Below are 25,101 nucleotides of genomic sequence, written 5' to 3'. Positions count from 1 at the left end.
GTCATTGACCTTTAGTTGCTGCTGTGTCACTCATCTTTATTAATGCATATAAGCATACACATGCATAACCCCAGCTGTACGCTGTAGCTTAAGGTTATATTCGTACGCTATCAGCAAAGAAGCAGCAATGTTTCCTTAATGGTGCTTCGGTGGTGTTAATTAGCTGGTGAACAAGCATTCATAATTATATCACATTCATCCATTTCTCAAAGGCTGTCACAAAGTTATTTTCATTCCTTTGAATCATAAAGTGGTAACTGAGTTGTTTCCTCGTCTGGTGTGGGTGGAAAAATAACAATGGACAAGGGAAAAAGATGGGGGACAAGGAAGGGTGAAAAGGTGGGAATGTGGATTGTGAGACTGAGGAAAGAGAAGTGTATTAGACCATCAGAAATAAAACGAGCTAATGAAATCAGTGTCATTAAAAATGCAGCATATCCCTCAGAGGAGCATACTTGAAAAGAAAGGAAAGGGGAAAACTGAGTGCGTGTGATGTTTAGGAGTTCCCACAGAAATGTGGAGAGTCACCAAATAACCTTGGAGGAAGTTTCCTTTATTTGTTAATGGAAACACACACACACACACACACACACACACACACACACACACACACACACACACACACACACACACACACACACACACGGAGTCACTGTCTGTGTCTCACACTTAAACAATCAAGCATTTAGGTGTAAGGACATCCTCAGAGGAGACTGTGTTAATGAGCAGGGACTCCAGCGAACCTGCTATCTTTGAAGTGCCTTTCTCGCACACGCACAAATGAGTAAGCTATCTTTGAACTGTTAGCTCTGTGACTAATAGAATTGCACTGGGCCCTTTGTCTAGAGATTTCTGCAGGGTGCACACACACGCTTGATGATGTTATGAAGATGCAAAGCAGCACACAAATTAGTAAACATAACAAATATATACAGTCGTGGTAGAAAGTACGCCCTTTTTCAGTTCCAAGGTTTTACTTTTATCAGGATGCAATAAAAATCATCTGCTCCTAAGCAGGTCTTAAAGTTAGGTCAGTGTAACCTCAAACTATAAAACATAACTTATTTCATTGTTATTAGCAAAAATAAGCCAAAATGCAGAAACGGTGTGTGAAAAGCTAAGTCCACCCTTACTGCTTCCGTAGGTAATAAGGGAGAAGGTAGCAGCCCAGAGCTGATAAACAAATACAATCAATGAACTGATCATCAGCAAGTGTGTGTGTGCACCTCTATAAAAGCATTCAGGCATGTATTATCACAATGCCAAGGAGGAAAGACAAAAGCAACGACTTGGAGAAGTAATCGTTGCTGTCCATCAATTTGAGAAGGGTTGAAAGTTTCCAAACAATTTGATGTCCATCATTCTACAGTGAGAAAGATTATTCACAAGTGGAAAATATTCAAGACAGCTGCCAATCTTCCCAGGAGTGAACATCCCAGCAAATTCTCCCCTGAGGTCAGATTGTGCAATGCTCTGACCAGAAACTGCAAAAAATACAAATATAACATCTCTGACTTTACAGGCGTCAGTTGGCGTGTTAAGACTGAACAAGTATCACTTGTGTGGGAGGGTGGCTAGCCAGGAAGCCTCTTATCTAAAAAGAACATGGCAGCACAGCTGGGGTCTGCAAAGTTGCATCTCAACTAAAGCCACAATACTTCTGGAACAATGTCCTTTGGAGAGACGAGACCAAAGTGGAGAAAAGTAAACACAGCATAGCAGCACAAACACCTCATACCAACTATCAAGCAAGGTGGAGGAGGGGTCCCCTCACCATGACCCCCTCTGTATATTGCAATATTGTGTGACGATCTTCTGACAACTAAAGCTTGTCTAAAACTGGACCAGGACAGTGATTACCAGCATGCAGCAAATCTGTAACAGAATGGCTGAAGAAGGAAACATCAGTGTGTTGCAATGGCCCAATCAAAGAACCGATCTCAAACTGATTGAAATGCTGATTGAAACCTTAAGAGAGTCGTGCATTAACAAATGCACACAAACAACAATGACCTGAAGCAGCATTTGTAAGAACGGGCCAGAATTCCTCCACAGCATGTGAGAAACTGATGAATTGTGTACGACTTTAAGTTGTTGTTGAAGGTGCTTCTATGACCTACTGAGTCATGGGATGTGCTTAGTTTTTCACACTATAACATAGACCACAAAGGTCAGCACCAAAGACACAAGTGAAAACGCCAAGTCTTCCAGTAGCTTCCTCCTTTTGCATGTTTCAGGAGACAAAACAAGGGTTCGTACTCTTTACAGCAGCCTTTAGATGAATTGACAGTATCTCAACATAATCTCCTCAGCGCACATTATTATTAGCCCCAGATCAATTGTCTCTTTCAGACACCAACAACTGTGTGGGCAGATAAAATGTCATATCAGTCTTAAAGCAGTATCTGTATATTGCCTCTGAACAGTTTCTTTGAATTGTCATTTATTTTTTTGTCACGTGTAATGCTGCAGTCACGTTTGATGGGCTGATAGTAGCTTACTGGCTGAAATGAGGGAGATGGAGCTAACTAAAGTGGAAATCACCACAGAGCTTGACACGACAGTGCTGCTGTTTTTATGTAAATGTGAAAAAAAATAACTTTAATCCCTAAGTTTTCCATTCTCAGTTTCTACTGCTTCTCTCCTCCTTTGTGCCTCAAAGCGTTCAGTGCATCTGTCTTCCTCCTCCTCTCACTCTGTGTCAATTTAGTGTTTTTGACAGGTTCAAGCTTTTATGTATAGCTGTGAAGTACAATGTGAAGGTTTTACCATCACTTTATATATTTCACATGCTTCCACCTCCCATGGGGACGTTATGAAGAAAATCCAGAAAGACTGTATGACTTTATATTTAAAGTTTTAGTAAATAGTTTGTTCGCGACCCTCTTTTGCTGTGATTCTTATTTTTTCCCCCTCTCATTTCATCTTCATTTCCTCCTTTTCCGTTTCAACATCCTATTTCAGGTGCTGAAGTCTCTTCCCCGCATTGACGGTCGACCTGGTGCCTCTCTGCCACCTATGGACTTCAAGTCCCTGGAAGAGGGCCTCCGAGCCACACACGGGGATGACATCACCCCTGAGGATGTGATGTCAGCAGCCATGTACCCCAAGGTGTTCCAGGAGTTTAAGGAGTTTACTGGTGAGTGGACCGACTGGAAAACCGATCTCTGTATGGTTTGAGACTTATTTTTTTCTGTTTCAATTTTTGTAATTTAACTGCTGTGTGAAATGTGTGTTTAATCAGACTGCATCCGTATGATTAAACAAGTCTAGGTTTGTGGTCTGTTGTTCTCATTTGTGTTACTACTGGGGCTTGAAATTGGTACCAGCCAAACTTGGGTCAGGAATGCAGAGTATAAAGTTGACCCATTTGGTACAAATATTTTTGTTGTGTTTGGAGAGAGAAATCATTGTAATTCCAACTGTGGTCTAAAGGCACAAGCTTGGAGCAAGAAATGACTAATGTAGGAAATTTAACAATAAAGGTTACATATGAATCAGATTTAACTGGAAGCAGTTTGAAGCTGCTGCCTGGATTGACCTGAGTTTAATTATTCTTTGTGGAGTTAGGACGTTGTTAGCTGTTAGTCTGGTGTTGGCTCTATGTGAAGATTTTTAATTAATGTGCAGTTGTTCCTTCAATAGCGGGCTAGGCTCTATACAACCCTTAATCTAATGTGAACACTCATTCTTTTCATAGTATGTTTCGTATTTACGATATTTACCAAAACAAGCCATTTTTTAAAGCTGGATATTGTGCAGTTTCTCCTGTGTGGTGTGATTAAAATGAGCTATTATGCATCAGCGTATGCAAAGTTTGGTGGGAGTTTAATAAAAGGCACATATCTGGGGCCTGTTCTCCATATCTAAATTTATATTTTAGTCTAATCAAGTTGATAGGAGTTTGGCTTGATCCCAGATCATCCAGTAGATGTAAAGTCAATCCCACACGGCAGCGAGTTTAATTACGCAAACAAGATTAAATGATTAAACTGAAGCTGTGGGATTCTTCCTGGAGAGCATTTCAGGGAGATCGATTGGGCAAATATCAAAATCCTTTTTCCTTTCTGAGTCTTTAACTTTAGAGATTAATTTAAGTTGGAGGGACCTGGTTGTGGCTAATTTGCCAACATCTGGGGGAAAATGTGGGATTTCCTCCATCTGTCCATCAACAGTTGTGGATGAGTTGCAGTAATTACAGCGAGGGACCTGTGATGTGACGGAACATCTGATGAACTTTACCTAAAATCGAGTCACCGCTACTGCACCATGTCAGTGGCTGAGAGGTGGAGATCCTGCCTCAGGATAGAAGATCTTTGTTCTGTTGACCTGTAAAAATATAGCATATGCATTTAAAAAATAGTACTTGAAGGTAAAAAGGTGTTTGCGTTTTTACTTTGTGACTGACTTTTATGACGCGTAAGCATAAAGACATGATGTAATGCAGTTATTTCTTTTTATTTCTTTTTCACATTTTAGATCAGCAGTTTTTTGTTTTTTTTAAACACTCCTCTTTTCTTATTTCTGTTGGTGTTTTCACTGTCAGTATGAATTATCTCAGTAAGTTCCTGATAGAATCATAGATTTGCTGGTCGTGGTTTCCAGTGTCGATATGTTTCCCATTTGAATGACCACAAGAGTACACCATCGGTTCGGATGATTGAATTCGGTCCGGCTAATCTAATTCTCTTGTGGCTCTGAAGAACCAAACAAGCGTTATCAAGATTACTGATCCTGGATCAGGGAGCTGATCTCTGAACTTTAACTGATGTGCAGAGAACTCTCGCCGACACTGTTTCTAACAAAAACGGCATTTCCTGTTTTCTTTTTTCAGCCAACTTTGGCCCAGTGGATTGTCTCAGCACCAGGCTGTTCTTAGATGGACCCAAGATTGCAGAAGAGTTTGAGGTAAGTTAACCACTTACACCATTCTCACTGTTTTTACATCACTAATCTAATTGTTTTTTCTCCCACGGCTTTGTTAGCTTGTTTTGCTCACAATATCATCTCTAACATGCATAAAACACCACACGGACACGTAAACGAGGTTAAAAACTGTTTTTTTCCTCCCCCTATTGAAGCAGGATTTTAACAGTCACTGAGTAAATGTTCTTGGATTCAGTTAGCTGATGAGAAATGACTTGAGTTAAGTAGAGTTCATTAAATGAGTTGTTTTCAGCCTAATTTGAGTGCATTCAAAGCCAACCTTCATAGGATATTAAAGGATATTAAATATAATAAATGCTAACAATGCACAAAAAAACCCTGCTGTCTGTGGACACCTCTTTTATCATTTGCTTTTTTTGGAGGGGAGTGGGGTGAAGAAAAGTGCACGTTAGATTCAGCGCTAAGTGTATTTGTTATTGTTAAGTAACTGTCACTAATTGTATCATAATACATTTAATCTTAATTCCTTTAATGGCCCAATTTTATCTTTAATTAACTCTGATGTAATAACAGTTTAATAAAGAAAAGGCGTTATCTGCAGGAAATGATCTTTCCGTCAGTGCGGATGACTGAGGTTTGATTCGGTTTGGTGCAGTCACAGTGAAGTGCTGATAACACAGTGGGAGGACGGAGATATTAACAATTTACCAGGGGAACAACAAACAGGATTTCTGATCCCTGTGGCCAGCAGATTGGCCTTCCTGCACTGAAACAGCAGATTAATTTAGTTGTATGATGTTTGAGACGAGGCTTGTGAAAACTACTGGGACCAACATGTCATGCCAAAAATTTTAACTGGTGCTGACTTATAAAGATTATAGTGTTCGCTTAATCTGCAGCAGAGAGGCAGCTGAACAGTGCAGTCAGAAGAAACAAAATACATGAGTTGAATCATTTTGCATGTAAGTACAGGTAATAACTGGCTGTCACCTAACTAAATCCCCCAAATCTCAAACTAAAAGACTCCGCAGGAATATTGACACATAAGTTGTAAACTAGTTTCTGCCACTTTCATAATGTTACACGAGTAGAATCAGCAGGATGGAGAAGAGTTTAAACTTTAATAAATATGCAGTCAGCAGAAATAATGTCAGGTATTTGCCGTGTTTATTAAACAGTTCTCTATGAAAAGGAGACGGCACGTTTAAGGACACTGGTTTGTTTTTTTATTCTTTTTTTCCCATTACTCATAAACACTTTGATGAGTAAAACTTAGCCTAAAATGATTGTTGAAGTTCAGATTGAAGAGCAGATTAGAGTGTGATGTAGCTGCTGACAGAAACTTTTGCTACAAATGTCACAGTCGCGTCTGATCACAGAGAAACGGTTTCAGATGGATTTAGTCTGTTAACGTAATAAAACTGTATTAATAACCTTTTTTTGTCCTTCAAAATCTATCCTGTAATTTTACATGAGGTTAGACATGATTTTGGACTGTTTAATACCAGATCGTGTAGGAAGATCAGCAACTCAGTATTGAGGAATACAAATGGTACTCTATTAGATTTCTTTGTCCCTAAAGAGTAAACTCACTTGGATACAAACAAAACTATTATTAGTTGTAGTTTAGTAATGGACTAGAATAGTAAGAGACTTCAGTTTGGGTGAAGAGGTGTGGTTGTACCTCTGACCAGATGGCATCAGTACAAAACAAGTGAGCAGGAGGTGAGGCAGGGCAGAGATGTCTGTGACATTTTTTTCTTTTTTAACTTCACAAGGTCTGAAGTGACCTTGTGAAGTGTTTTTGTTGCTGCTTTTTGTTTTGTTTTGTTTTTTTGTTTTTTACGACTGATTAAGATTTGCAGCCCTTCCTGTGTTGTTCTTTAACTTAACTAAACCTACACGTGACAATTAAATGTTAACCTTGTGAAGTGTAAAATGAAGCTGATTATAACAACATGAAACTGAACTGATAAATTGGGGTAACCTGAAAACCTGCTGACTTTGGTGTTACTGTAGACTGTAACTAAAATGTGGACAACTCCACCCTAATCTCAGCCATTAGTTCAACCACTATTCTGAAGCCTTGAGTTTGGTATTTTTAGCTGTCACCTTGTTGGTTTTTTGGATTTATGTAGAAACCAAGAATGGAATTATGGTGGTGACTTATCTCTCACAAGAAAGCTACGTTATGGCTTATTGAGTTCTCTTTGTCTGCTTTGCTAGGGGCCATAATTTCCCAAAAGGACACTACAATGTATTAAAGAATTAAAACAAACAAGAATATACTGATTAGGAAATGTTTACTGAGGTCTGAAATAATAAAAATACAAGTGTGGCGTATGCATTTTCTCATAATGCACAGGTACTAAGGATCGCTCACCTAATCACACACATTCATACAAGCTCTTTTTCCTGCGCTACCCTCCTGCTGTATTATATAACAATCACACATACTCATCAGTTCGACCTGCTCTACCACCTGAGCCACAGCTACAGCATAAACTTCTATACAATTAAATTTGCCGTTGCAGCCGGAGGAGTTACCATCTGCTGTCTGTGCAAGCATGTGGCGTACAGGATCTATACTAAAAGATATTTTTTGAAGTCCCTAAATGTGCCTCAATTTGAATATTTCAAATTAAATATAACTATGAAATCTTAAACTACATGGACAAAATATAGCCAGCTAACTAAATTAGCAGTCAGTTCGTCGGTACTTGCAGTCACCCTGGAAAATGAGTCACTGAAAACCTTTAAATCCTTAAACATAATATTTTAACTCCTTTTACATAATTTTTTTTCTCTAAATATGACGAACCCTCCAGTTCTCTTGTAGAAATTGTGTGTGTACAGCCTCCTGTTGCTGTTTTGGTTGAATGTAGTTGGAGGCTTTTCAGAAGTATTCATGCTCATAAATATGGGTGTGTTTTAGAGAAACCCCACAGATTTATTTTCCATGGTGTCTTAAAATCTACTTTTTAAGTCGCATCTTGTGACGTGCATTGAGCCTGCAGCTATTCTGCTGCAGGCTCAGTGAGTAATCGGTCGACTCTCCCCTCAGCCTTCGTACATCGTCGCTATTTTGTTTTCATATGTTAAACGATTTGTCTATATAGTACATATTTCTTTCATAAGGGTTCTTTTCTGTACTCTACGTCAAACTCTCTAATCTTTTGACGAGTATTAAAATTCCAGTATATTCCTAAAAGCCTTCATACATTATAAATCATCTGATCCTCCTGCATCTTTTTCTTCCTTTCAGAAATTCCTCTTCATTCTCTCAGTATGACTGCCGCACACAGATCCGACTGATTCAGAGCAGTGAAAGGCAACCGTGTTTAATTACGGCTTCATTTCAGTGCAGCAAAATGTTTCCAGGCTGGTGTTAATTGATTTTTATATTACCAGCGACATAGGAAGCACTACTACCCTCCTGCTGTATTATTAGGAAAAATCCACTGTGCTCATTTAGTATTGACCCTAAAGACTCGCAGCTCCACCTCATCCACCCAAATCATTTGATGCCTCGAGTTAGAATTCTGTAAGGGGACCCATACTCATGCCCCTCACCACAGATCAGAATAAAACCTTCAAACATTTGATTAAGCCTAAGCATTTTTAGCATATAATTATTTGCTTTGAATTTGCAGTTTGGGATACATTGTTCAGCTCCTTTCACACTCGGCAACATAGTAAATAGTCAGCGTGAATAGCAAGAAAAAATCTGCAATTTTAGAGGAAGAAAAGCAAAAACTATCAATAATCAGTCTTGCCTATTGCTGTATCGACTTTCCTTCCATTTAAATTGATTTCCTAACTGTCCTTCCTTTAAACTGAAGACTTCATATATACAGCCCATCTTAGCTTTCAATGATTGTTTGCATTTTCCCTGCCTAAGTGTCTGTCATTCACACACTTACCAAGTGCACTGATGTTTCTTTCCAACCTCAGCTGTCACCTCGCCTTGCTGCTGTTTATCTAATCTCCTCTCCGTCAGAGCTATTGTCATTTTTTTTTTCACTTTCACTCAGTTTTGTGCTCAACATCAGTCTTTGCCACAGAAACGAGCCTGCCCCTGTTGTCATGACGATGGGCACTTTCATCAGATCGGATCCGATTAGCGGTGCCGAGCAAACCGTGGAATGAAAACATGTCAAAGAGTGACCCGTCGTAAGCAGAGTGAGTCACCTCACGGAGGCTAAAAGACTAGAACGACTGATTTCAGTTTTCTCATTGCTGTTTCACTGTGAACAGTAACATTCACTGAATTTAAGTGTGAATTGTTACTATTGTAACTGTAGTTCTCTGGAGTTGGCATAGTTTTAAATTGCGCGTATCGACAGTGTTGAGACATTGTGCTATCGGCTGAATTCGCTTTTTTCTTCCTATATTCTTCAGGACATACCGTCTGATACATAATGCATTAGTATCCTTAGGTGCCACGTGCCTTTATGTTTGAAAGCCAGAGTTATCACCGGTGAAATATTAATAACCTGGCAGTCGAGCACCTATCAAAGCAGCACTGACAACGTTAAAAGACAGGCAGCCGTCACTGGGGGGTGTTTTGAGTTGCATGAGTTCCGGACGAATTGACTTTTTGGCCATGTGAGATGTTGCATTTGATGAGACTCTGACAGCTTGAGTGTTAAGTTGGAGATGGACTGCGTGGTGGCCAAATGAGTGACGGCAACAACAAAAAAAAGTCTAGTGTGCAGAAGAGTAGGTAGCATCGTGTCAGTTTGTGACAGTAATCAATTGGTGTTTGTAGCTTTGGCCGTACTGACTAGTTTGTAGAATTACAGTAAGTTTTGTGAAAGCAGAGAAAAGCCCAGAAAAACAGGAAATGGTTAGTTTTTAGCTGGAGCTTTGTAGGTGCTTCTGGCAAATCCGAGGTGATAGCTGTCAATACACATGACTTTTGCAGTGCAGATGCATTATTAACTGTGTTCTTGTAACTGACAGTGTTTATGAGCTTTTGGCAGATAGTCTGTAAAAGACACAAAGTCTTGATCAAAAATGATTTAGCCAGCACATCTTTTAGAGCTCAGCGCTAGACCCAAAGCCTGCAGCAGTTGATGTTGTGGGAATCGGATATAAAGGCTTTCACTGTAATCATATATTGTTCCGCACTTCCCATCAAGGTTGTTGGAAATCTAGCGAATAGGCCAAGAAAGGAAAGTGAGCCTCAAACATTTGTTCTGAATATTGTAGGGAACTATGATCGGATTTTTATTAATTTTTCAGTCTGCTGTCATTGGGTATCCTGCTGAGTCCTGCTGAGCTGGCCGTTCACACATGTCCCTCTTATAAGAGAAGTTACCACTTTGGAGAAAAACAAACATCTGATGCCTTTTTTAATGTGCACACATACATAAATATACACCTACTCACGGGTTACTGGTCAGTCCATAGCAGTCATTCACCCACACATGCATACAGCACTAAAAAGAGGCGGAGGGCGACATCGCCTTACGTGTATCTGGCATGTGCTGATGATTCAGTGTGCTATTAATCATGTTTGACAGAAATATAAACACAGATTTTCACAAACATGGAGTCATTTATTTACCGACCATCACCGCTAATGTGCGCAGACACCGACACATAATCTCATTACTGTCACGGGCGACACAAGTCATTAATAAAGTCGTATCAAAGACATCGTGTTAAGCAGAAAGGGAAACTTGTTTAACGCAGGGATATGATAAACAGAAATGGCTAAGCAGGTGAGTCTGACAGGACGCTGCATGACTGGTGTGTAAAGGCGAGAAGAGCACTAATGTGTCGCTGGGATAGAAGAGATTCATGATGTGTGTGTGAGACACAAAAACCAGTAAGTGGTAAGAAACCAAAGCAGGAAGCAGCTGAGTGTTTGGTCTAAAAGTATTTTATTGGCTTTGAAACCATCAATAGTTTATCTGTTGTAAAGTGCAGAAGAATTTGTTATACATACTAATTCTAAGAAGGTCCTAAGTCTGAGGTGTGCAGTTATTTAAAAAAAAAAAAAAGTCAGTATACCTACTAAAACAACTTCTCTTGCTTATCTGTTGGGCTCAGAACCTGAAGACTGTAGGTGGTTAACTGTGAAACAATAGAAGAGGTGTAATGGAGAGAAGCTTATGCAACAAAGGTGGCGGCTACAGACAGCACACAGAAGTGTTGGATTTTATAGTTGGTTATACATTCACATCTCTAACAAAATAATCAAAAGATTCATAAATGGTTAGAAACCCTTCTTATATGCAGTTAGTGTTTTATATAGGAACGCCTGAGAGGAGATGTAGTGTAGAAGACACACAGATGGAAAAGGTAGGCAGCTGTGTTTTTTGCAAAGCGCTGTCAAGGGCCTAACAAAACAGCATCAGCTGCAGAGAAGTTTAGTGTAAAGGAATGTGAAGAAGAGAGAGACAGAAGGCAAAAGCTTGCAAAGAAAGAGTCGGAGCACCCAGAGAAAGAGAATAAAATTAAGATCAATACATATCTGCAGCATCGTGTATTTTTGTCTTTGCGCTGAGGTTTAGTTTGGAATATCAATGGATACTCAGCAGCTCAGATGGCAGTGTGGGGTACGAAGGGAAGCATAAACAAAGTAGGAGAGGGGGAGAGCTACACAACAGATAAGAGAAGCCGAAAGAGGCAGATGATGGAAATTAATAATGGCAGTGGCCCCAGAAATAGGTAGCAAAATAACAATACAAAATAGAAAGTCGTGACACATGGGAGGACTGACAAAGAGCGAGATTGAAAGCCAGAGAGAAAAAGTTGGACAAATAGAAAGACGGGGGAAAAATGAGTTTCCACCCAGTGAGATGAGAGATTTGAGAAGGGCTGTGAGATAAATGAAGAAGTAGAGCGGCCGGTGTCGAGGGGAAGACCGGCAAGCCAGAAAGCACGACTGACCAGAATTGATATGAGAAGGTGGTTGACCTGCTTGTGCTTCACAGAGATGAGGCGCGTCTGTCTTAAGACACACTCACAGGTAGCAAACAACAGAGTTAACAGCTGTGCAAAAGACAGAAAGCATTTTTCGCATCCTCTGGCCCGCTGTCATGTCTCTGTCATTCTCCCTGTCTGCCTCTTTATTTCTCTAATTGTCATTCTGTCTATACCACGTCTCCTCTATTTGATGTCTGAATTAATGTCTGGTAAAAGTAAAAACAGATTCAGTTTCTAGCCTCAGAGGACATGTGCAGAATGAATATGGCTGTATGTATATGTATATACAACCAGATGGAAACCCACATTTTGTATTAAATAGGCAAAAATCTTTCTTTGCACTCCCAGAAAACGAATTGTTCATCTGGAAACGACGTTTTCAATAGGAGAAATATTTCATCGCTCATCCAGCAGACTTCTTCAGTCATGCATGGCTGTAGTAATAAACTGTAAAGACTTTAAAGTCTCAGTGAACAGACTGTTACTTTGCTCTTTTATACTAATTAAGCAAAAATTTTGAGGTATTTTTCTGCATCACTCCCAAAACATGCATTTTGGGCCAAAATTGAAACTTTTGCTGAACAGAATTATTGCTACCCCACACACACAGACGACACAGTGTTGTGATCTCAGTCAGTAGCAGCGCAGCATTTCCTCCTCCTGCTCTTATAGCACGAGAAGCAGATTGACAACCACCCAGGAGCCTGCAGGAGAAAAGGGGACCGAGTACAATAATAGGTTTGTTTTAAAAAAACTAACTTGCAGCTAATCATGTGAGTCGCTCATGTTTTGTGAGGTCGTTTGAGAGGTTGTCAGTTAATCTTTTGAGTCAGTACACATATAGGCATAATTCCATGTTTACCTCTGAATATTCTGTATTGGCTCATAATTCATTTTCAGTGACAGATGTAAAAATGACTCCTTAAACGATTCTAAAACACTGGCGTGTGTGACATGCTTTTAATGTGCAGACAGATTTGACATGAACAGAAATCGAGTTGAAATACGAGCTATTCAAGTCACAAAAGAGCACAGAAGCGTGGATCTATATGCAAGTTGACTCAGCGGGGGATGGTGTCGCATGAGAAAAGTTTATCTGCAGGAGAAAAAATATTGGACGAGTATGCAGAACACCAGAGAGCCCGGGTGCATTATATAACTGCCACCTGGCGCCTGGGATTTGAGTTTTCTTTGACATAAATAGGCACAAACTGGTGTATGAATATTCAAAAGACTGGAGAAAATGAACTTGAATCAAACGGCTTACAGACTGTAGGCCAAACACTGACTCTCCTCATAGTTGTCAGCTGTGTTTTATTTGCAGGTCAGTGGGCAAAGAACAGGAGTCATCAAATTGGGGTTCCCTGGGTCAGAGTTGGAGCTAGATTATAGAAATACACCGCTTCTTGTTGCTTTCTATTAAGTACTCTGTGGTCTGTAAGCAGTGCTGCAATTTTGCCTCTGTCTGTGAAATGTGACAGAACCACAGACTTTAAGAGGGGTGAGAAGAAATAAATACTTACAGGACTTAAATTATTTACAGCCATTCTTTGTCATGGTCAGATGAGCCCTGCTCCATTTTTATTCTATGACAAAGAAGGCAGGTAGAAGATTCAGAGTTGATTTCAAGTGTTGCACTTGCACATGTTAGGTGTTCACTGGAGCTCTCAATGTAAGGTGCAGAAAGATCTTGATGCAAGTAAAGGTGGTCATCATCAGGCAAAAAAACAAAAAACTATCACAGAGCAAAAAAGGTGCCAAATCAGCTATGTAGTGCATTCTTAGAAAATGAGGCCAGCTCAGATTGAGCCAAATGCTGCACAACCGATTTATCCTAGTATTGAAAACCAGGGCAGTGCAGCGGTGTGGTGGTTAGCACTGTCACCTCACAGTGAGAACGTCCTGGGTTTGTATCCAGCCGGTTTGCCTGATTTGTTATGTCTGCATGGGTTTTCTCCGGGTGTTCTGGTTTCCTCCCACAGTCCAGGGATTGGGTTAATTGTTGAGTCCAAGCGGAAGAAAATGGATGGATAGACGGCATTTAAAGTGATCCTTTGTGTATTTTCACAATAGTGTTTGTTTATTTTGAGTTTCTTTTGAATATTGGAGACTGTCTAAAATGACTAAGCTTTCAAAGCTTCCAGTTCTGACCAACACTTACAGCATGAGAGAGCCTGCATTTGTCCCGCAGTTAGGAAACTCACATTATTACAAAAGCAAAGTGAATTAAAAACACTGTAATTATATGTGCATACAGTACATTAGTCCTTCTCACAAACCATTGCATCATTGCTTAGTTGTGTTTTCTTCTTTATAGACGTAATTATTGATGTTTCCCATTGTTATAGCTAACAAGTTTAAAAATATTTGCAGAAACTTTGAACTAAATGGGAACATTTTTATGCTTACGGCCTATTTGTGTGGTTTAAAGTGCTTGCACACTTAGTTCAGTTAATTTGAAAGGACACTGCCTGCAGTGTGAACTAAAAACACAGATTGAATCTATCAAAAAATTTACATTTGATGATTCTCTGATAGCAGAAAGCGATTTTAGCAACAATTTAAACTCCAAACTGCCGTTCAAGGAAGTGTCACACAAAGCATGTTTTAGGCTGTGATTAAGAAATTTGCATAAGCCTGTTTTTTACCCCACTACACTATTATGTTAAAAGCAGTATTAACCCACAGCCCCTAGTCTAAATGGTTGGCACTTACAGTGGTTTGAGCTCAGCGCTTCCCAAACACATACACCACATTAGCAACAGAGCTAACATGTAAGTTGCTTCCTGTAAACGGGGGCAATTCTTTGTTCGCCGTCTTACACAAATACACTTCAGCACACGCAGGTTAAGTAAAAAGTATCGAGGTAAAATAGATACAGGAAATTAACTGGATGTGGTGACATTAAAAACCGCTTTTGAGTGTCAAATAAGAATTCTCACAGACATAGGATGTCTTATTGCTTTCAGCCCACTCTAAAAGCAATAAGAACTCAGGAAGAGGAGGAAATATTGTCTGCCTAAGTTAACTTTTTCTCTTCCAACAGGCTCTGCAGTCTGTTTTATTGCTGCAGCTGGACTTGTGAACTGAGTATCCATGTGTTAATTTCAGTCTTCTAATGCAATATAATCGCCATTGCTTCCTCCTGCACACCGTCCCCTCTTTAATTTGTCTTGCTGCGCTTCTCATCTTCTCTGCTGTGTTTCAGGTGGAGCTGGAGAGAGGGAAGATCCTCCACATCAAGGCCTTGGCACTGGGTGACCTGAACAAGGCCGGGCAGAGAGAGGTCTTTTTTGAGCTCAATGGACAGCTGAGATCTGTGCTTGTTAAAGACACAGTCGCCATGAAGGTACGCAGGAAATATTTGGGGAGAGACGTGAGATACAGCTGGGAAAGTGGACGGGTTGATGACGTTGACGGATCGTTGCAGAGAAATTAATACTTTTAATCAAAGGACAAACTTGCGAGTTGGTAAATGGATGAATAACTGTTAGACTGGATAGTTTGAGTAAAGGATGGATATCCTTGAATTATAGTTGTATAAAGCATGCAAGGGAAGATTCTTGAAAATTGTTTGGCATGTTGAAGTCGGATTTGAAAAGAAAAACAGATTTCATGACAGACAGTCTATCCCTAGTGATTTTTATTCATAGAAACAGATGGTTGTGAAGTGTAGAAGGGGACTCAGCAGGGAGGAACATTTCAATGGGCAGTTATGACTATATGGATAGATCACTGCCTGGATGAGTGGATAAATGGAGACAGGCGTGTGTGGGGGTACTTGGAAGAGTGACTGACCAGACAGATGGATGCGTTAAGTATTTCTTTGTCTCTTCACCCAGGAAATGAAGTTCCATCCCAAAGCTCAGAAGTCCATCCGGGGTCAGGTGGGAGCACCGATGCCTGGAAAGGTCCTAGAGGTCAAAGTAAAAGTTGGATCCAAGGTCAGTTGATTTGGGGTTTTTACAGTTTTTCCCTCCTCATCATGTGATCTCTCATTTCAATTAAAATACTTCTGCTTTTTGTAATTGCTCTCAATGTTCTAACATTTGGATACTTGATCTAATCCTGTTCAGTCAATGCAAGGCCTTTTTTCTTGAATCTATCAAAGATCGTCTCTTTGGCCTCAGCAGCAAAATTCTTTTCTGTAAATAAATTTAAACAGGTAAACATATTAAATCAACATTGTACATTAAAAGGTAATTATTTTAAACTTACTATTTAAACAGTATAAACACACTTAAGCCAGGTCAGCACACAGTCACAATCATAGGGTGCACTGTTGGTTCGACAGCTGTCCAGATGTTGATCTTCAACTCAGGGTAAACCATAGTTGATGATCGGTAACAGGACTGCTGCTCAGAGGGCTGTATCGAGACTATTCATGGAAAGTTGACTGGCAGAGAAGAACAGTAACAGCAACAGCGATGGCCTCAGCTTTGAGAGGATTGAAGAACTTGAGGGATTCCTGAGGCCGGTGTCAGTGCATGAAGAGCAACTACGCATAGATGTCTTTTTAGCTGTTGCATTCCTGATAGAATAGAATAGCCCTTTATTGCCATTGTACATGTACAACGATATTATTTGTGCTCCACACCACAACTGTGTAGAAATACAATATAAACAGCAAGACAGCAGGAATAAATAACAAACAGGAGAAATGTGTTCAAAACGAGAGAAGGGCACATTGGAGAACAAAGTGCTTGGAAGTAGTGCGCACCTCTGAACCTGAGACATCATCAGAAGAGTCTTGTGTGGACCAAGAGGAAAAACTTCAGACATTGCTGTAGTAGAAATCCATCTCTTGATTTTGGGATGTATTCAAAAAATTTAAAATACTAAATTTCTGATTTTCTTAAACCATAAACATTGAAATTTAAACCAGCTAGTTTTGTTCATCGATCTGTACATTTGACGTGTTTTTATTGAACTGTGCTTGCAATTCTTACAGGTGGAGAAAGGTCAACCGCTGTGTGTCCTCTCTGCCATGAAGATGGAGACTGTGGTCAACTCCCCAATGGCTGGGACCATTAAGGCTGTTCATGTCACACCCGATGTTTCCCTGGAGGGAGATGACCTGATACTGGAAATTGAAGAATAGAGCGCAGGGAGGGAGCGGTAGGAGGCAGGAGGCAGACGTTCAGACGATATGATCCTGGAAATAGTGGCAGCTGGAGAAACGGGGAGATTTAAAATGAGGAGGAAGAGGAAGACGGGCGTTTGTGGCCCTAGATATGTACATATTCCTTTGGGTGCACTGGGGGATGCACAATGAGGCCGTATTCATATCCAGATACCTGATGGGAGCAAAGATAAAAATGTACGACAGTCCAAAACGGTGTATTGATTTGAAGAAAATTACTGAGTCCCCTGTTAAAGTAATTCCATAGTTGTGGTATTTAACTCAAATAATGGCACCTTTGCGCACATCCGTCAACTTGTGGAAAATAGTAAATATTTTAGAGTAAGATCATGTATTTGAAATGTGATACATTCCACTGCTGAAACTCTAGTCTTAATGTGAGCTAAACATATCTAACGCTAACAGGGTTTTAACATCTACTTGCATTGCTGTTGTCTCACACATTCAACGTGAGTAGATTGAACTTTTTGTCTCTGACTGCTCGGTGATTTCATACTTTGCTGGTTTCAAAAGAGAAGAATAGACTTGTGGATGTATTACACAGTTACTGTTGTTCGTATGGGAACAGTCTTCATTGTTTTTCTTTGTTCACGGTGCATTCTGGGAATGTGTAATCACTGTAGCATTTAGGCACAACCCCCCCAACATTTCCTTAGAAATGACAGCACAGTACACTGAGGGGCTGAAGAATGAAATCACATTTTGTCCATCTGGTTTTTAGGCCATAGTTTTGTTTGGGGTTTTATTGCAAGAAGAGAAGCACAATAAAGATGGTTTGTTGACAAGGATGCACCAGAAACATCTCATGTCGAAGGTTATTAATGAGCACTGCCAGTGAAAGTAAGTGGTTTCCTTTTTTAAAAGATCTCTGCAGGTGTTTTCTTACTCATGTCTGATTTTAACCCCTACCCACCCTCAAAATGTGGATATATGCAAATCGGATTAGCGTTGGTTTGAACATGGCTCTTAATTCAAAGCGTATCCGCATGAATATTTAGAGGTATGTCGACACAGACGTGGCGTTTGAGGTCTTTTTAGAGTGTCTGGTTTGTGTGATGTTGGAAAAGTTGTCAGAGAAGTGGTTTGACGGTCTCTTCAGAACCAGAGATTATGGTGGATGGTCTGTCTGCATGGGGATTTTCAATGCTAGGTGTAAATGGGATTACATGGTGCTGTAATGGAGCCATGCGATGTTATTTTCTGAGGCTCTGCTGATTAATTTATGGATTAATTCTCTGTCAAATGATGTTAAATTAGCCGGACTAATAAGGGACTCTGGAGACTCCCAGCAGCAGCAGCACTCTGCTTTATACATCTATGTGGGTGTGTTTGTACCAATGAGTCAATGTGCACGCGTGTGAGAACAAATTCAGCCCCTCCCCCATAACACACCAGCTAATATTTAATTGTATTCACACGAACACCATACTCTGATGCAAAATATCCAAGCTAACCCCTAAGTGCTGTCTGGATCACAGCAAATAAATCTAATCTAGTGCAGAGGACTGTGGTTTTGGCTCTATAATGACTGTCCAGCACATTTAACACCAGTAAACTTGCTGAGAATAAACAGCAGGCCTTTCAACAGTGCATTTGTTCACCCTAAAAAGCGATGACTGAATGTTGAATTACTCTGACCGGTGACAGAAAAATCACACATCTGCAGAAAGTGTCAATGTTTCCTCGTAAGACAGTGAAGCATGAAGTGTTTGGGACAGCGAGCCAGGAGAGAGATCACAGCAGATTCCTTTCCCCAGATCATCTGTGCTCCTTCACAGAATACAGTACACTGATTGGGGGACAAAATTAAAATATCACTTTGTACTGCACTGGATTATTTCCAGCAGTTTTGCTCCATTACCTCTGAGAATGAATCCGCTTTTGAACCGTGCATCAATACTGAGCAGTGACGCCGTAGTTAATTGGGACTCTGTCTCCTCGCTCTCCCAGGCCACTGCAGTGCCTCGCTGTATCTCCTGGTTTATCAATCCATCTTTGACTCTTTTCAAAGAGACAAACTTGTATTGGTGGGATTTTTTTTTTTTATGTATAAGTGTTTCTGACAAGCTGTTGCGCAGTAATGTTAAAGTTCCTGCCTCCTCTTCTGGTTAGCGATCCTCGCTTACCTGCTTTCTCTGCCTCATCTACCCAACCACCTTTTCATTTATCCCTCCATCCCCCTGTCGCTTCCCTCTGTGTATATTTGCACATGTTAGATGATAACAGCAGTTCATGCAATAAAGTATCAATGCTTTTCCTTGTCTTAGCCAGCAATGATTCTAACAGACATGCTTATGACAATGTACTACTGCTCAGTGTCTCGGGGAAAGAAGAATAAATTGGAGAAAAAGTACACACAGCTGGAAAATGTTATTTGTTTCAGACAAGGGGATATAATGTCAGCCTATTCTGGAGCTTATGCTATCTACAGCTGAGCTGTCAGAATATGAAAATAGGGTCTGTGACATTTCCATTTTCCTTGTACCATGTCTTTTTTTATGAAACAAAGCTGTTTATTTAGCAGAAATACTGCATGCTGATTTCTTTCTCCATGTCTCCATTACACAAATTTCTCAAGGGTTCTTTTGTCTTCTAAATCTACATTTCTTTCTAATTTACTGTTGTAGTTTACATTTACCTGTTCTAAGTATGTTTGGGTCCTTTGAGAGACTCCGAGCTGGATTGCAAAAGAAGGAAAACGGATTGCATCTAAAAAATAAAAAAAAGTAAAGTGATACATGTTCTCTGTACTTACAAATAAAGTTAGCTCTAACTAAATCTGAATTGTGTTGGTGTGCATCGTATATTCTACACGATACATATTATAGACCACAACACTGAAACTATATTCACAGGTGCATAACATCAGTGATCCTGTTACGATGTGATGTCCTGCCGGGAAATCCTGGGTCTTTGATTCATGTCTTTGACACATATGAAACAGCATGTTGCAGACCAAGCACCCACCTTGACAGAAGCAGCAGCAGGGAGACGGTCACCACACACAGTTTGAAGACTTGGGGTCCTTGTTGTGTTCCTCAAACTCCTCAGTCGAGCATCCACAGGTTGCCCTCTAACAAGATTGAGTCCTGTGGGTCAAAAGCTCTGCTGCTACCTGCCAGACACCTGCAGAAGTACCACGTCCCTGCTTGGGTCAGTGCAGTTTTCTCAGTGCGCCTTCCCATTATTAGGTGACTATTTTGTGGCTAATTTTAGTAAAACCATAAGCACCGAAAGAAAAGCACAAAAGGCTCGAGTGGAGGGCAGCTTTGGGTTTTAAGAACCAATAATCTCAAAGTCCTTTCTGTCAAAGTTTCACTACAAACGTCACGCTGATCTTCTCAGCTGGAGTAAAATGTGTATTTTATCTGAAAGCTGGAGTCCTGCATTTCATATGAAGCTGTCAAATCACAGCCCTTTCAGAACAATGTGTCCAACCAGTAATTAGATTTCACCAAGTGGGGAAAAAACAAAAACTTGGCATACACTGAAATCCCGCTGATCAATGCAAGAAAATTATACCCTCCTGTTTTCTCACCTTTGTTGCTGGAATGTGACAGGATCTGTTGGTGTGCTGGAGGCAGGCTGTTTGGGTTATTTTACATAAGTAGGTTCATTTTGTTTTCTCAGCCCACCCCTGCCTCTTATTAGCATTCAATCAGAGTGTGGTTGCGTCGAAGGATTTTTTGTTTTTGTTTTTTTTCTCTTGATACTTTTCCAAATAACTTGATTCCTGTGTGGCAGGTTATGCATCTCCTCTGACACCCTGCTGTCTTTAAAGGGGTTCGGTAGATCTGATTACCTACTTATTAACCGCACCGAATCAATCAAGTTTGTAGTTCAACTGGCATTATTGATCATGCTTCACTTACACTGTGCATGCTTGCTGAGTGGATGCTGGCAGCTGACGCTGGTTGACATTCTCACACTCCTCCATGGATCTAGCGACTCGGAGCGTCGCTAAGCCATGCGCGGTTGGCTTGCATCCACTCGGTAAAGTAGGTTAACTGAAGGTGGTGAGGGAGGAAATGGTGCCAGGATGGAAGAATAGCTTGGTGCTTAATTGTCGTCAGATTAAATCGCAGAGGTAATTTTGTGATAAGATGGATGTTGTGACCCACTTTTCAGCTGATTTGAGTGACGGCCTTGATTAATGATAACTTAATCAAATTTGCATATGTGGAAAAACAGAGATGGATGATAACAGTCGGCTATGACCTTGATTGCTTTCCTGATGTCGCGTGAAACACAAACATGGTAAACGGTTTGAAACGGTCCTACAGCAGCTGCCTAAAATTAACCAATGTCAGCTGAAAGGAAGTTCAGTGTGGGTAAATTCTTTACCTGAAGGACTCCAACTCAACAGTAACCTTTCTAAATGTTAGTGTATTACCCAGATGGGGGGGGGGGGGGGGGGGGGGGCTCTCACTTCCAAACTTCCAGCACGTTTATGAATAGCTTCCTGTAGCTTTCATGTGCTCTGAGCAGGATGCCAACTATTGATGACTGGTAAGTATAAAACATTTAAACGCATTTACAACAACAAGTGTTTGTTCTTAATTAAGTCTCTGCTGACTTTCTTGCGGTCAGAGCAATCATTTGTGTGTCAGCTGAATATTTATGGGGTGCTGATGATCACGTTTGTGAAAGGCCTAGTAATCTGTTCCCGTGGCAACAGAAATGTAATGCACGTTGTGTTACTGCGAATATTTCATTTTTCACGTGCAGAGCAAAACTTCAATTTGCTCTTAAAAATGAGGCTAAACAGACTAAAGATCTTATTCCCTGTTAGGGCCACACCAAAGGCATGAGTTTGGTGCCTTGTATATAATCAACTGCTTAGCAGCTAAATAAAGCACTGGAGTTTACTTGAGTGGCTGTAACCAAAACCCATTCCTACACCTGTCCTCAGTCTTTCAGAGTGATGGTGTTTTTTAGCAAAAACATGCTCCAGACGCAACAAGCAGCCGATCCCCGACGGTGTGCTGTGGTGTGTGGCACCAAGATTTTAAGTTGTGAGGTGAGGCCTCCATGGATCTGACTTGTTTGTCCACTACATTCCATTTTTGCTCGATTGGATTGAGATCTGAGGAATTTGGAGGCACAAGTCAACACATCAAAGTTGTCATTGTGTTCCTCAAACCGTTCCAGAACCACTTTGTCTGCACATTATCCGGCTGAAAGAGGCCACAGTCATCAGGGAATACTGTTACACTGAAAGGGTGCACAGGGTCTGCAGCAATGCTTAGGTAGGTGGTATGTATCAAAGTAACATCCACATGGATGGCCAGTTTGTTTTTTCCCCATAGTGGATCCTGGTGTCAGGTGTTCCACAGGTAAGCGATGTACATACACCTGGCCATCCACATGATATAAAATATAACGTGATTCATCAGATTAGGTCACCAACGTCCGTGGTCCATTGTTGGTGCTTTCAGTGGTGAACAGGGGTCAGCATGGGCACCCTGACTGGTCTGTGGCTTTGCAAACACATACAGAATAAAACTTTGTATTCTGACACCTTTCCATTAGAAACCAGCATTAACCATTTTGACAATTTGAGCTGCAGTGGCTCTTCTATTGGATCCCCATTACCCTGTCGTTCGTTCACTTTTGCTTCCTTGGACCATTTTGATAGATACTGACCATTGCAGACTGGGAACATCCCACAGTAGCTGCAGTTTTGGAGATGTTCTGTCTTTCCATCACAGTTTAGTTCTTGTCAAATTTACTAAAATCCCTACGCTTGTCCATTTTTCCTGCTTCTAACATTGAGGATGTTTTGTCTGATCAGTGTATATGTAAATACACTTTTACTAACAAGCTTCCCAGAGATTTTCCCCATAATAATAGAAGGATGATTTTTGCTACCACTCCTTGAACTCATTTTTCTAAAAAGTTAATTTTTTAACACATTTCACTCAGACAAAGTTGGCGAGATTTCTTTTTAAAAGAAAAAAAATCCTTTACTTATACCTCGGATTCATCTCCAGCAGTCGCTTTCATAAATTTAACATTATTCATGACCACCTACAGGATGAAAAAAAACACATGTCCGAATCCTCCATCTTTAATGTGCATTTCAGCAGGATGTCTCAAAATGGTCAAATCATATCTAACTCACCTAACACAGTAAAAGTAATTTTTAAAAACGCAGTTGGACATCGTGCGTTTAACTTCAGCACCGTTTGCTGTTGAAATGAACATTGTTTCCAAAAATGTATTTTTAGTAATTTTTTTCATCTTCCCATTCTACCAAAATGTTCCCCCTCTTAGTGTTTTGATGATGACTGTGATGGAGAGACCACGATCTCTAACTCACAGGTGTCCTGTAGACCTTTTGTATGGAAAGACTTTCAAATATCAGAAGGGGACTGATGATGCCCGGGTTCCATTAAGTGTCTCTGTAAACCGTGATGAACCAGCTGCACAAAAGCAGGACCCCCCACCCGAGTGGAATGTGGCCATCATTAAGACGCCTGTGCTTTCAAAACCTCTTTAAAAGGATTTATTTGAGGGCGATCTGGTGATTAGGGTAAATGAACTAGCTCTTACAGTACGCAGCACTTCTCTGCTCCAGCTTTCTATACTACAAACCTCTTTCCTCCGTTCATACTGTCTAAGTGCTTCCTATCTAACATTCACACTTCAGTGAACACATCAGGAGCAACTCAGGCTTTAGTATCTTGCCCAAGGATACCGTGCAGCAACAAGGGATTGAACCACCAACCTTTCAAAAAGTGAACAATCTGCTCTACCTCCTGAGTCACAGACACCCCAAGGCTGTGATGTATGATTCACGTTACATGCCTTACGGCTGGAAATGCGGGATTTCCCAGGATAAATGTGAGCAATAAACATTTGTGTGGATATTCAGTCACCCTTGCTTCTGAGGGAACTATTACAGTACTGTGCAAAAGTCTTGAGCAACAGTTCTCTGAGTCTTTTAAAGATGGTTTTTGGACATTGGCTGCTTTTTCACTCATGTTCAGCCCTGTTCTTGACCATTTTCAGAGGGATGTTTTGGGGGGTTTTATGTTAAAACACTTAACACTTGACCTATTCAAGCACGTAACTAAAGGGATGAACCAACATTGTGTTTACACACAGCGGCAAAGACTGATTTGAAATGAGCTCTTTGGTACTTTGTTACTAGCAGGCTGTTGGAAAACACATCATTTGTTCCCAATTCTTTATCTGAATGCATAAAACATTAGATAACAGTTTGATGGGCTTAAAATAGTATTTCTGACCCAACAAGGTGATTCCAAAGAGCCACCAGACCCAAAACATGCCAGCCGACTGACTAATGCTTTCAGCTTTGCTTAATGTAAGCAGATAAAAGCAGCTGCAGCAACATGTCACTACTGAGAAGCCAAAGCATGTTGTTCCTGTGCTGCTTAATAACTAAACTTACCACAATGAGTTTTTGCTGGTTTTACAAAAGGCCGATACATTAGCAGGACTGAACATTCAGAGAGCTTTTCTTGTTAAAGCCTGTGTTGTTTACGCCAACTTGAGGGCTTATTCTTCTTTTACTCGAGCACTGCTGCCTTCTATAGCACTTCACCTTGCCTTTAATTACCTCGCTTTGCCACTCATAAATGGCAGGAATGGCGCTACTATATTAAGCATTTCTCTAAAGTGCGAGTGAAATACCCTCAACTCTGAATTTTAAAGTGGAACACTTAATCGAACCCATAAAGCAACAACGGTTCGTCTCGTCACATCACAGCTAAATCTGCTGTAAGACGTTCAGATTTTACTGAAATACAAGTAAAGGTAGGTTTTGCCCACAGTGGGCAGCTTTTCCTTTTGTGGGTAAAACCGTCCCTCAGAACAGGTCAAAGACCCGCTTTGACGAGGTCTGAGCATCACAAGGAAAGCAGATGATTTCATGTCGTTTGGTCTTGAGGTCGCACATGAAATTTCTCATTTGGATCCCCAACTGAAACTATGACCGAGCGCTAGAGTTCAAGTCCCTTTGATGTTTTCCTTTTGTGTCTTTTCACCGTCCAAACAGCCAGCCAATGCTTACAGGGTAGAGCTGTGAAGTCTTGGCAACTCTGCGTGTCAAACACCTTCTGAGGAATATCTGTAGTTTTGGCAGACGGTGTGGCAGCAGCTGTCCG

The 25,101-nt window shown here is 40.6% G+C and overlaps 1 protein-coding gene across 1 annotated transcript in view; it reads left to right on the top strand.

Annotated features, from left to right (window-relative positions):
• pcxb (pyruvate carboxylase b) overlaps positions 1 to 19,747 on the top strand; it is a 293,413-nt gene extending 273,666 nt beyond the window's left edge. The window contains exons 23-27 of the mRNA XM_063470144.1: positions 2,965 to 3,139; positions 4,835 to 4,908; positions 15,035 to 15,175; positions 15,669 to 15,770; positions 16,778 to 19,747. Coding sequence (XP_063326214.1) covers positions 2,965 to 3,139; positions 4,835 to 4,908; positions 15,035 to 15,175; positions 15,669 to 15,770; positions 16,778 to 16,927 — 642 coding nt within the window. The 3' untranslated portion in view covers positions 16,928 to 19,747. The remainder of the gene's footprint in view (positions 1 to 2,964; positions 3,140 to 4,834; positions 4,909 to 15,034; positions 15,176 to 15,668; positions 15,771 to 16,777) is intronic.
• Positions 19,748 to 25,101: the final 5,354 nt, after the last annotated feature.

The sequence above is a fragment of the Pelmatolapia mariae genome, linkage group LG3_W, assembly GCF_036321145.2.
Source record: "Pelmatolapia mariae isolate MD_Pm_ZW linkage group LG3_W, Pm_UMD_F_2, whole genome shotgun sequence".
Classification (NCBI taxonomy): domain Eukaryota; kingdom Metazoa; phylum Chordata; class Actinopteri; order Cichliformes; family Cichlidae; genus Pelmatolapia; species Pelmatolapia mariae.
This window is presented reverse-complemented; position numbering and strand designations above follow the sequence as displayed.